At 35.5% G+C, this 13,027-nt stretch overlaps 2 protein-coding genes across 2 annotated transcripts; both read right to left on the reverse strand.

The window, feature by feature from the left end:
- Nucleotides 1–1,413: 1,413 nt before the first annotated feature.
- LOC129903188 (gamma carbonic anhydrase 2, mitochondrial) lies at nucleotides 1,414–7,784 on the reverse strand. Its single transcript, XM_055978692.1, has 5 exons — nucleotides 7,528–7,784; nucleotides 4,461–4,604; nucleotides 2,746–2,871; nucleotides 2,525–2,676; nucleotides 1,414–2,113 (listed from the first exon to the last, which is right to left on the reverse strand). Exons 1-5 carry the CDS (start codon nucleotides 7,640–7,642, stop codon nucleotides 1,829–1,831), a joined length of 822 nt encoding a protein of 273 aa, XP_055834667.1. The 5' UTR covers nucleotides 7,643–7,784; the 3' UTR covers nucleotides 1,414–1,828.
- A 2,280-nt stretch (nucleotides 7,785–10,064) lies between these two features.
- LOC129904372 (phenylcoumaran benzylic ether reductase TP7) lies at nucleotides 10,065–12,327 on the reverse strand. The gene is made up of 5 exons (XM_055979937.1): nucleotides 12,054–12,327; nucleotides 11,835–11,969; nucleotides 10,957–11,194; nucleotides 10,607–10,810; nucleotides 10,065–10,514 (listed from the first exon to the last, which is right to left on the reverse strand). Exons 1-5 carry the CDS (start codon nucleotides 12,234–12,236, stop codon nucleotides 10,348–10,350), a joined length of 927 nt encoding a protein of 308 aa, XP_055835912.1. The 5' UTR covers nucleotides 12,237–12,327; the 3' UTR covers nucleotides 10,065–10,347.
- Between the last annotated feature and the right edge of the window lie 700 nt (nucleotides 12,328–13,027).

Below are 13,027 nucleotides of genomic sequence, written 5' to 3' on the forward strand. Positions count from 1 at the left end.
TTTTCATTGATTAACGGCCACTGAAGTGTTCTAATAAACATGAGTTGTGGTGCAGATATGAGACCGTTTTATTCTTAATCAAAGATCTCAGGTTCGAATCTTGAGTATAATGAAAATCTTATTGGAAGTGCTACTCCAAACTCTGTAATGCGTGATTTGAATTAATCGAGTCTTCAATAGGACTCCGAATACAGAGCTAAAAAAAAGTGCTCTACAATTTTTTGTTGTTGTTATTGCTTTTTAATAAAAGAATATTTGTTTTAAATATCAAAAAAATAATAATCTAATCCACGTAAGATATGACGAGGCTAAAAGGTAAATATAGAGAGCAGTGGATATTTGGTGGTTTGTCTCTTTCCATAAATTTCACTTTTAACAATTTTGTTGAAATATTTGTAACTTAAACGTATCTAAACTCGTGCTCTTCCATCAGATTTTTGTCTACCTTTCAATAATGCCTCTTATATTTTGTATAAATCTTTCTTTTCAATCAAATTTGAAAGCTCCCATTTGATTGAGGTTTTTGTCCAATTGATATACTTTTTTTTTTTGTTTTCACCATGTCCAATATCCATATAGGATTCTAACTAATCCGAAATCTTTCTTAGCCTACTCATTTCTGAGGTAGCACTCCCAAATCTCTGGTTAAAGGTAGAGGAACCCCAACAACTCATGTTAATCAATTGATACACTCACTTTTGGTACTGTGTCTATTTTTAAAACACAAATAAAGAGTCTTATTTTTAAAACACAAATAAAGAGTCTGATCTAAAGCTTTTGAGTCCCCCGAAACACAACTATAGCTCGTACCCCACAATCAATGGTGTAGAAAGTACCATTTGTGGAGTCAGTGGACCACTTGTGTGAGAAGAAAAAGTAGTCCAAAAAGGAATCTTCTATGGAGCCCTTACAATATACAGATGTTGAGAATATATTTTTCTAAAAGGCCTTACAATAGAGAAAGTGAAAATCAAGTATGCGCCGAAGGGTAAAAAGAGAGATTCATGACCAAAGATGACTCCATTCAAAACCAAACAATTCAACAGATTCCAATCACTCATATAGAACAATGATTGAAGTACAGAGTCCCTTTTTTGTCATTATAAAAACACAATAAGACAAGCTGAATTCACGGGGAATTGCTCATCTTTTGGCTCTTCAGACACCAATCAGCCAATCATCTTTGGCTTTCTAATATTATATACTATACATTACTATAGCTAACATGCCTTAGGTTTAGGTTATTGATTTCCCCACATGCACTGTGCTACTTAGTCTTGGATCTCAATGATGCATGGCCATTAGGAGGAATCTCAAACAGAAGAAGGGTTGGAAGAATATAAAAAATATGAAGAGAATTTGGTGCACGGTAGAAATTTACTAATCTAAAAGACATTGTTTATCAGGATCAAACACGATTAAAGTGGTTTGATTTATAAGACTATACCATCTGATTTGGGGAACTCCAAAAGAAGGCAGTTCCCAACAGAAATGCTTCAACTGATAAAAAAGTATTTTTGGAATGTGCTGTTAATGTCTTGTGTTATTCCAAGTACAGATTTGGATAATTCATCTATGAAAGCGATTTCTGAGTTACAAGCACCAATGCATATGGCTTTTGGGTGTAAGTTCCTTTTCCAGGCTGAAGAAGTGCCTGGGAAACCAGGGGCCAAAGTCTTAACTACAAGCAATGACATATCGATGCTATCCAATAAGTTTGGTATTATTTGGAAGGGCAACAATCAATATCCATGACTATCCATACAGACGCTCACGGGGTAAAATAAATCTCAAGAAAGCAAAAACGAGAGTTGCCTGGGCACTGATCTCATTGGACGATGCTCTTTGCAGCTTTTTCAGGGAGAATATTGTCAGGAAGTACAAGCTCGGGAGGTGTTTCACGGACAACACCAATCATAGAATCATATTCCTCATCACGTTTGGCATACTTCTTACGTAGCATCTTTTCAAATTCAATTTCATCAAAGGACTTGGAATTCTCAGCTGCATGGACACGAGCAAGGTTACAGTAATTGGTTGCTGACTGGGCAATGAAGGCTATCTCTTCATCAGTTAGCTTCCTCAGAAACTTGGCGGGATTGCCTGCCCATACCTGTGTCATATAGAGATTCACGATTAGATGGTATGAGCAGATTAAGTCTCTTAAATCATAATTAGTTGCAGAAGAAGCCTATCATAATATGGCTTTATGCTGAAAGTTAAATCCAGCGATTGACCACAAGGATTCAGAATGGAATGAGAACATAAGATGTATCTTGGTAGTCTTAAACCTCCTTTGCACCCCAATCACAGTACATAGTTAAGACAGTGGGATAAGTCAAATTTTACAGGAAAATTAAACCAGTCAAGTAAGCCATAAGTTGGATGTCAAAGTTTCGATTTCATATTCACATTACTTGTGACTTTGAAACATATAAGCAACACTGTTGTATCTAGTCTATTCAGAATAGCATAGCAAGCAAAAATTTAGAATTGCATAGCAAGCAAATTTTGCAAATAATACCTCTCCGGAGGGAATCCTTGTGTTCTGTTTCACAAGGGCTCCTGCAGCAACCATGGCATGTTTCTCTACATGAACACCATCAAGCAGTGTGGCTCCCATACCAATGAAGGCCTCATCCTCAATGGTGCAGCCATGTACAACAGCACTATGACCTACAGAAAGCTCAAGTCACTATCCATAAAACCAAGACAACTGATGCTAAGGTCGACTTGAATGCTTACCAACAGTGACATTGTTCCCTATAATGGTTGGCAGCACCTTTTGACTTATATTTGATTTGGCCACATGAACAAGGGAGTTGTCCTGTATATTGGTACCAGATCCGACACTGATGCTGTTAACGTCACCTGTAAAAGAGAAGGCACATAAAAATTTAAAATACTGAAAATATAGCATGCAAATATGGGAAATTTCTTGCCGACTAATAATCACTATACAAAAAAAGATGCTAAAGGTATTGGGGTTATTATTAATTATGGAAATGATTAGGAAAATACACCCCCACGGACAATCATTTCTATGATACTTGAAAGGGAAAAAAGGGTGGAGAAGGGAGGAATAGATAAACAAAGAAGCAAATAACTCATAATAAAGTTGAATTTTGCCAAAGTGATTAGTTGTGAGAACTCATGAGAAGTGGAAGGCGAAGCCCACCTGTTGATAAATGGGTCACATATGAGAAATTGAAATTTTCCCCAAACAGGTTGGACTTGGATGTGAACACCCGTACCACACCTCACATTTTCACTGATTGTTTATGTGATAAGAATAAAGTGATATGTACTAACACATTACACACTATACATAGGTATGTGAAAAGACAGGGCTTTAGGGTCCTTATGTACAAATTAAAACAAAAACATACAAATGGTGCTTAATGCATTTAGTCAAAGTTTCTTTTACATTCTAAAGTGCCTTGTGGGAATTGAAAAGAATAATATAACAAGGAGAAAGGAAGGAGGAGAAGAGATTTGCACCAAATATATAAAAAAGATTTCAATAAAGGGTTTTACCCTATGCGCACCCAAAAAGGGTAGCAGCTGCGGGTTTCCCTTGTAATCAAAAAAATAAAAATAAAAGGTTTTGTGCCAATCCTCCTAGCATGTAAGGTCGGTATTTTCAGAACCATCTCAGCTTGCATTTTCAACAAACAGAAAGAAACACTCCCCCATTTCATTTTATATGACGGTGTTTTGAATGGGCGAAAGACCTTTGGCACATTCCAAACGTATCCTTTAAACTTGTGGTCTAAATCATTGCAATAATATTTTTATGGCCATAAGAAATTTTAAATTTAAAGAATTTTCATATATCAGAACATGCCAAAAAGAAGGGACTAGGGAGAGCGCCGTAGTGAGAACACCATCTAGATATGGTCACCCATAGACAATTCTAGGTTCCTACATCTATCCCAATGAAGCGTTTATTGAACTGTTGCAATTGGTATTCGACCGCCAAGAGAACGAAAAGATCTACAGAAATTGGGTTTTTGATGTGAAACTATTGGTATTTGATCGCCAAGAGAAGCAAAAGATATACAGAAATTGGGTTTTTGATGCGAAACTAGTGACTCGAGCGAGAAATTGTTCAAGTTCCAAGAAGCCCCCAAAATAATTCATTTGCTCATCAATTTTCAAATAGTTTGCTCTAAATTAAGAGCTACACTATTCAAAGAGTACTGCTCATACCACAGCTTCAGTACCCTATGATAACTGCCATATGGAGGAATTGAGGGAAGAATATAGAAGGCCAGCAAACAACCAAAGATTAACTCTTATTTGCTAATGGATAATGTCCATCATACCAACTTCACTATTTTATGCACTAGAACACGGGGGACTGGGGAGTCATGGAAACACAGACTTAAGAATCAAAACTGTCATGTAACACTTGAACATACCATCCAATCATAACAATGTCGTGATAAGATACTTACCTCTTAGCACACATCCATACCAAATAGATGAATTACGTCCCACATGGACGTCTCCAATGACTGAGGCACCTGGAGCTACAAATACATCCTTATCCACCACTGGAGCTTTATCAAATATGTTCATAAGAGTCCGATGCCTGGACACTGAAACATAGAAGGTGTAACTAACCAAGATTAAGATCAAAATTTGACCACTCAAAAAGGAGTCTAATTATTAGAAGGCTAAATAACAAGACATTTTTTCTTCTTTTAATGAGAGAAAAGGAGTTTGAGAAGGTATCTGGGAATTGTTGCATGAAGGATCAGTGAGGCGTAACTGGAGCAATTCAAATGAAAATAAATAAATATGACAATAATGCATCACTCAAATTAAACTACGATCTACCACGAGTTCATGCACAGTAGCATCTGATAGTGAATAGACAAGAATACTGTGAGATCAAAGTGCATAATACTGCCTACAATCGGCACTCAACAGATATCAACAGTCTAAGGTTGATCTGTTCAGAGCATCTGAAGAACAAAAAGTGCAAATATACTTCTCCAAAATGCATATGATTGATGAGAGGTTGACCTTTTAGCCAACATGACATGACTCTCAGACCACTACCCTCAGTCTTCATGCATTTGTCAATATAGTGCTATCTTTTTTAAGGTTACCTCGACTGTACAAAATCCAAATTTCATTTCCTGCTCCATTAGCCAAATTGGTTTCGATGGACTGAATACTGTTATGTAGTTTCAGGTTTGGTATGAGACATATAGGACTATCATCAAATGTTCAAGCCAGATGCCAAGAACTGCTTTGCTGTGGATCATTGGAGATTCTATTTTCCCCTTGGAGGGGGGAGGGAAACCAGCTTGGGAGATATAGAATATGAAAAGATGTGTTTCCCCTTCAATAGGTAAAATAAGATGGGGCTCTAAACTACGGGAACATTATAAGAGAGAAAGGAGATAGAAGAACATTAAAGGTTGAGGACTCCTGGTTATAGTGGCAATAAATTGGATAATTATTCATGTTACATATCACATCCTGCTCTTTAGTAGGCATATTATGTGTTTTAGAAGGGAGAATGAAGCAACTAGCATAGCAATCAGGTTCTCAATTCATAATGGAGACTAGCAAGAAATCCACACCGAAATTCCACTTCAGGTCCATCTTAAATCAACAACCAACCGATAAGAAATGGACCTTGGGTCTAACTCAACCCTAAAAGTTAGATCATGAGAGGATTATCCAATACTATATAAGGAGATCAATTCTATATCCCACAATCGATGCGGGACAACTTAACACCCCCACACGCCTAAGCCTGCCAACTGGATATGGACACCATAATATAGGGGCCAAAGAACGGGTAAACCAAAATTGGGATGTGTTTGTCTCTGATACCATGAAAAGAAATGCATCTTACACAACTCAACCCCAAAAGCTAGTCATGAGGTGAGAATTGTCCAAGATATAAGGATACCAATTCCACATCTCACAACCCATGTGGGACAACTTAACACCAACTATTTGATCCTTTCTCCATTTCAAGGCACAATAATTTGAATCAGTAAAGTACTTGGTGGGCATATAAACTGCCTAAAGTCTTTGCTGTAAGCACCAGTAGTCCTTGGAAATTTGCTTAATATGCAGCCAGAATAGGGTGAGTTAATGCCATTAAACAAATAGGTTCTAAAGAAGCAAGAACTCTACTCACATTTGACCAGGTTCCTTGCATTAATAAAAGATAGCACCACTTTTATAAGCATAAATGGTGCTATTCAAACTGGAATGAACCATCCAATAAATCTTTCGCCCTAAGTAAGGTCTAACTTGCTTTCTCCCGGGATTCTCTTATACAACGAAACAACTTTTGAGAATAGAGGCTAGTCGAGATCCCAACCATAAGTAACAGGGGATCAATTAAAAGGACTGAGCAAATAGGCTTTGACATAAGGAAAGGTTCTTTTAAGATACCAGCCTTCAAAGTAATCGGCTGCATTGCTTATGCTTTACAAGGACAATTCTAACATATTACATCTTTCATTCGCTTGTACTTTGTTTGCGCTTAGAATCAGTTACCTAAAACTACTGAACATAGAATTCAAATAAGCATAAGAGTACGGATACGCATTAGAACCCACTCCGAAATGCCTTTTCTGTCCTTTCCTTGTTCTTTTTCCTAAAGCATAACTTCATATGCACTGAACACCCATTTCCAAAGTGCAATATTAGGAACTCCAATAACGACCTGAAGAAGACAGGAGAACTGGCCATTCATAGGACTGTCTTTCACATTCTCAAGAAGAATACTACTTGCACTAATTGAGGAGTCACAATGTTTCTTCCACTAAAAATTTTTCATATAAAAGTTGTGATTTACAGTCTTCTTTTGTTTAATGTATAACATTATTTATGTAATTTCTAACTATGCAATTTTTATTAAAATTAGGAGCAATTCCTAAATGTCCTCACACTGATAATCAGATGTTCTAACCTCCCCACTCCATTTCCCAAACAAAGCGTATTAACAATGTGCAACTGGATGAAATGCAATAACATAAACAAGTGTAGATGCAGCAGAGTCACAATAAGATATTGAAACATCCATAAATAACACAATTAAACTAGCCACAACTTCAAAATTAGGAGCAAATTCTAAATTTCCTCATACTGATAGTCAGACGTTTTAGCCTTTATACTCCAAACTCTACCATTTTTTCCAAACAAAGTCTACTAACTAAGCGCAACTGGATGCAATGCCATGACATAAACAGCCATAGATGCAGCAGAGACGCAATATAATATTGAAACATTAGTAAATATATTAACTAACAGCAACTTCTAAATTAGGAGTAAATCCTAAATGTCCTCACACTGAAAATCAGATGTTCTAACCTCCAAAGTCCAAACTCTACCATTTTTCCCCTAAACAAACAGTATTAACAAAGCGGGACTGGATAAAATGCAATAACATAAACAAGCATAGATGCATCAGCGAGACAATATCATATTGAAACAGCTGTAAAAGAGGAAACAGGAGGTGAGATCTAGGGTTAAGGAGAAGGAAATTACGGTGTTCCTCTATGTGGGAGCTGCCTTGAAGGCGATTGCCGACGCGATCAAGGGCTTTGCCGGTCGCTCGAACGATGGATCCCAGGGAGTAAATTGCTTTCCCAAGGGTTCCCATTTTTGACCTCCTCCTTCTTCGTTTAGCCCTCTTTCTCTTCTCTTTCTGATCAGTCAAGGTGTCTGTGTTGTGGCTTAGCAGCAGAGACGATTGGTGGGAGTGAGAAATGAAGGCTTTCACAGAGTAATGGTAGGGCAGAATGGAGAAGGGCAATTTTGGCATTAACTTTTTTATTTTTTTCTAATTTTTTTTTCTTTTGAGTTTTAAAGGTTTTTCTTACTTTTCTTAATGTGTATTGATGTTCAATTAATTTCCAATTGCATTATCCTTCTAAAAGAATGAATCAAAAGGAGTTGCAAATTCAAGTCGTGAAAAATAATATCTTACAAAGATATAAGGTCATACATTGATAATTTCTAAGTTTTTCAGTAAATTTGATTTAGATACTCAAATTATGACATGTTTTAATTGAATATCTAAACGTATGTAAAGTGTTTTTATTAGGCACTTCTATCTCAAATTTTAGAAAATTTTTGACTCATTCTTTCAAACGCCACGATATGTGCCCAATTTGAAATATATTAAAAACATGAGTTTAATGTTTATTTGAAGGTAGAAATTTCGAAGATATGCCATGTGAATGCCTAATCATAATAACAACTTCCTAACAACCCAAACATGATAATAACAAGATTAGCATCATAGTATCTGACTTTTATAACAAATGAGTTTATTTATACACATACCATACACGTCCAATTAGGTGTTATTTCTAGTAGTAGTTTGGAATACTTAAACTATCATCAATGTGATTAGTTCACAAAACATGGCCAGCTAAGTAATAAAAGGTCTTCTTGCAGTAGCTAACTACAAACATATATAAAATCTTCCTTTAATTTCAATGTCTTTATGAAAATTCTCCATCAAAATGAGTGGGAAAACAATTATCTTGATTCTATTCTTTTGGGCTGTTCTCACCATTGTTACTCCTGTTCTGGTCCGTTTGTCAGCTACTGCTAAAGCCAATGGGGAGTTCTTTGTTATCAAACACACAAGTAAGGATATTGTTAAAAAATGAGGAATTTTATTAGCTTAGTTGGTTAGCTATCTGAACTTTCATCAAGGGTTCGATTCCCACCTTGTAGTCCCCTCCTTCATTTCCCTTACACCTATGTAATTTTTAATTTTTTTTAAAAATAAATTGATATTCCATATGGTCTTATGATCAAATTTGAAGCTATTAGTCTCTTTTTGCAGGTGAGCTAAAGGAGAGAATAAAGGCTGGAAAAATTATGGGGGTTTTGCCAAGGAGAGCACTTGTCGCAGCGGCTGGCCTCGGCACGCGGACGACGAGGTTATGGGAGATGAAAATGTTGTTAAGCTATTTTGCTCAGATACTTCAAAAATAATGTGGTTGTATCTTTGTCAATTACTTTAAAAGTAATTTATGTTTGGAGGATCTGATACATATGCGAGGACATTTATGAAGGATCCGAGCAACATAGTTTATAAGGTGTACGTGGGGCCAGTGAAAAACTTCATTTTGGTTGAAGAAATTGAGTACCCCTGTTCCAAATTGTTAAGGCAGCCCCACTTGAGCATTGAGACGGGATGAATGGACAATATGAATTGTATATATCTCTACTGAAGGTACAGCAACAATTCCATTTATTATAGTACAGAAGCAATTGGTCAATTCTTTTTCTTCTATTCAACCTCTTTTTCGTTTCTACTTCCTTTCCCATGTAACAATAATGGCAATGAGGATTAATGAAGTTTGAGTAAAAATAAGAAGAATAAACTAAAATAACTGGCTATATTTAATATATGTATAATATGTGTATGATCGCGTATAATCTATGTATACTGGCTAGAAAAAGTAAACAGTAAATCTGTTCGGCTATTCGCATAAAGATCCCCACTCTACTTAATGAAGGATCATGATCCGTTCTATAATGAAGAAGCATATTCTTCCTAACAAAAGTTAGGTGAGGTTGGAAGGTTTACCTAACTAGTAGGGAAAAAGTAAAGGAACTTCTTGGAGTATAACTAAAGCATTAATGATAATGGTAGATTGGTAGGGTAATAACTCAGCATTTAAAATCATCAATACCAAATTGACAATATTTTTCAATCACTATGTATCCGCTCGTCAGCTATTTGATCGGAATATTTTCCAATCACTATGTATCCGCTCATCAGCTATTTAATCGGGATACTATTACATAAGTTCCTAATGGAATAAATGACAGGAATAGGTTCAAATCACTCTAAATGAAGAGTCAGCAAACAAACCAGAAAATATATCATAAATGTCGAATTCTATAAACAAGAGAGAATTGAAAGTTGGATGTGTTAGTTTGAAGTCTTTAGATTGTAAGGCAAACGAATCCGTTGATTATGTTCCATACGAAACCTAAACTCATAAGAAAACTAGAGAAAATTGAAACAGTAGAGACTAGAGAGTCCTCTTTGATTGATCTTTATTGACAATAAGACTCTTTCATATTACATCACAGCTTAAAATCTGGTACAAGATGGTAGAGCAACAATGCAAAAGCAAAAAGACACGGATGTCTTCCATTTTCTATAGTTTCATTATAGTACTACTCATTATGGACGGTAAAAACAGACTTAAAACATACCATTCAATGCGTCTCCGATGACACAGCTAACAGGCATTCATACTTCCAGACAAAATGTCTGACAACACTCATCATCTAACAATTTATTCGAGTGATCGGAGACATCAAACGTGTGATTATTTAGACAAAGTGACCAAGGTACTCCTCCACAGTGGTGTACTTAACATCTGGATAAAGTTCCGAGGCCTCAACCCCAAACGATGGCTCTATCTCAAAATTGGTTTGATCACCCTTCACAAATGTTGAGTGGTGAATTGCTAGTATGATATTGGTTGGCATCGGAGATGCTGCAACATTATACAATATACAATGTCAGGATTACCTATGTTAAATCGAAATAATCAATCTTGACTAAACACGAATGATAAAGATTACTGACTCTGGATGTCTTTGAGAATTTGCTCCTCTGGAACATAGATTTTCTCAAGAGTTTTACCAATCAGTTTCTCCCATATAGCCACAAGCTCGTTGAACGATAAGGTATTCTTGGGAGGCCTGATGTAAAGGGTCTTGTTCAATGCTCTCGGGTCATCAACAGCATTAATGGTATAGGTGCCAATGTCATGTTCTTCATTGAATACAGCTGCAGAAAAACAGAACAAAAGTATACAAAAATGAGACGTTTCGTCATGAACCTGTTCTGTTCTGTTGGCACGCGTACCAAATTCAAATCAATGGAGTCACCACCTAACACTGGTGGGCAGGGGTAAGGAACTTTTTTTGACTTACCCTTAACATTTCCATCTCCGAGAATGATGACTTTGTCTCGAGGAGGAGCAGTGGCTCCTGGCTGGACCAAAGTTGGTAAGAAATAACCAGCAAAACAGTTACATGAGACATAAGTATAGGGAATTCCTGCAGTCTCAATAGCTCTTCGGATTTGGACTTTCACAGCAAATGTAGACTTTGCTGGCTCCACAGCTTTGATCCTATCGACATCCATACCAAACTCCGAAGGGAAGAATCTCTGAAATTTTTTAGCACAAGATAGTTTATCTAAATTTTAAATCTCTGGGCTGGCACCACAAGGCTCAATATTTCTAAGAGTGTCATGTTTAATATTTATACTTTTCTTATAAATATATATACAAATATACACGTATATACAGATTTTCAATTGAGACAGGGGAGGCAAGGCACCCCCTCCGATACACCTAAATCCGCCCTATCTTAATCATTTTCAGATTCTCTAGTGAAATACTCTTTTCAAATTTGAGGCATTTACACACACTTGTTAACAGTTACGTGATCTAACTCATTTTTATGCCTTAAATCAACGAGACAAATACTCCCATAATTAGCGGCTATGTTGCTCGGACTCTCCAAATATCTTGCTGCACCATGTTGGATCCTCCAAAAATATACTACTTTTGAAGGGTCCTACATGCAACCATCAACATTATTGAAGAATCCGAGGAACATAGATTTAAGATCCCTTTGATAGTCCAGATTCTGTAATTCAAATGTGATCTACAAATTCAAGAATTTTATCAACAATTACTGTCCCATGTTACATCGTTTAATTAACAGATAAATAAAACCCATCTACTCTTAACCAAAGATCTCATGTTCAAGCCCGTTATGAACAATAATAAGAAGCAACTAACCTTAATATTTCCAGCTTCTTTGATAGCATCAATGATCTTAACTTGATCAGCCAATTGCATTGCACCTACAGCTGATATCACTACATCCACTTGTTTTATAGCCTTCAGCAAGCTCTCATGATCATACAAATCACCCTGTTCAAAAACAAGAAATTAAAATATACTTGCATGTACAATTTATTAAGAATGCACCATACGATATACTATTTATATACATACATTAATAATAGTGACACCCAAATTCTTGAAATTCTCAACAATTTTGCCCTTAACAGGGTCAGAAACTGTGGTCTCTCTTACTAAAGCAAAAGTTGGGTTCCCAGATTTTGCACTTGCCTCCACTACAAATTTACCAATATACCCCGTTCCTCCAATTATCAGAACTTTGCTTTTCTCAGCCATTATTTGATAAAATAAAACTTTAAGATTTTGAGTTGAAATTAAAGAGCTTTCTCAAGAATTTGGTTGTGTAGTGTATGACCAAAATGATGCTGAGGCAACATCATTTTATGCAATGAGGTAGGGAGCTGTAATGACCAAAATGACCTCACTGATCCAACTAACCGTCCTCAAAACTCCTCCGTGCATTTTTATTTGTCCAATATTTATTTGATATAATTAATAAAATAATAATTTTATTAATTTTTTAATAATAATATATTAGAAACTAAGTAATAAATTCTTCTCAAAATTTTAAATTAGACATTTAGTTTTAATATAATGAACATATAAAAATAATTATAGAGTATTATCTATATATTCATATAATGTAAAAAAATTAATAAGTATATACTATTATTAGATTTGATTTTTTAAATCAGATAATTTTTCCCTACAATGAAATCATTGAGCAGTATATAGCTTGTATTATTTATATTTTGTTGATTTCTATAATTTTTACTTGCTCAGAGAAGATTTGTTTAATTTCAGAGAAATATTTCACATGGTTGAAATATTTTTTTAAAATAGTGTCCAACATGACTCAAGTATTATTTATTTATTAATTAAGATAAAATATTTTTATAATAATATTTATTTAAATTTCAGTATTATTTTTGATAATTATATTATATTTTACCCTTATTTTCCAAACACTATTGGCTTCAATGTCCGAATAGAACTACAATAATTGTGTTTCTATCCGAATAAGACTACAATGATGATTTCATGTCCCAATAGAAGTACAAAAATTG

The sequence above is a fragment of the Solanum dulcamara genome, chromosome 9 (genome assembly GCF_947179165.1).
Source record: "Solanum dulcamara chromosome 9, daSolDulc1.2, whole genome shotgun sequence".
Taxonomy (NCBI): domain Eukaryota; kingdom Viridiplantae; phylum Streptophyta; class Magnoliopsida; order Solanales; family Solanaceae; genus Solanum; species Solanum dulcamara.

Bases quoted from the DNA above. Each gene is read 5' to 3' on its own strand.
- LOC129903188 (XM_055978692.1), bottom strand. From the start codon at position 7,642: ATGGGAACCCTTGGGAAAGCAATTTACTCCCTGGGATCCATCGTTCGA. The intron at 4,605-7,527 runs GTAATTTCCTTC...TCTATGTTTCAG, and splicing joins CTCCCACATAGAGGAACACC to TGTCCAGGCATCGGACTCTT. The intron at 2,677-2,745 runs GTAAGCATTCAA...AGCTTTCTGTAG, and splicing joins AGGGAACAATGTCACTGTTG to GTCATAGTGCTGTTGTACAT.
- LOC129904372 (XM_055979937.1), bottom strand. From the start codon at position 12,236: ATGGCTGAGAAAAGCAAAGTTCTGATAATTGGAGGAACGGGGTATATT. The intron at 11,970-12,053 runs GTATGTATATAA...GTTTTTGAACAG, and splicing joins TGGGTGTCACTATTATTAAT to GGTGATTTGTATGATCATGA. The intron at 11,195-11,834 runs GTTAGTTGCTTC...AAAAAATTTCAG, and splicing joins AAGAAGCTGGAAATATTAAG to AGATTCTTCCCTTCGGAGTT.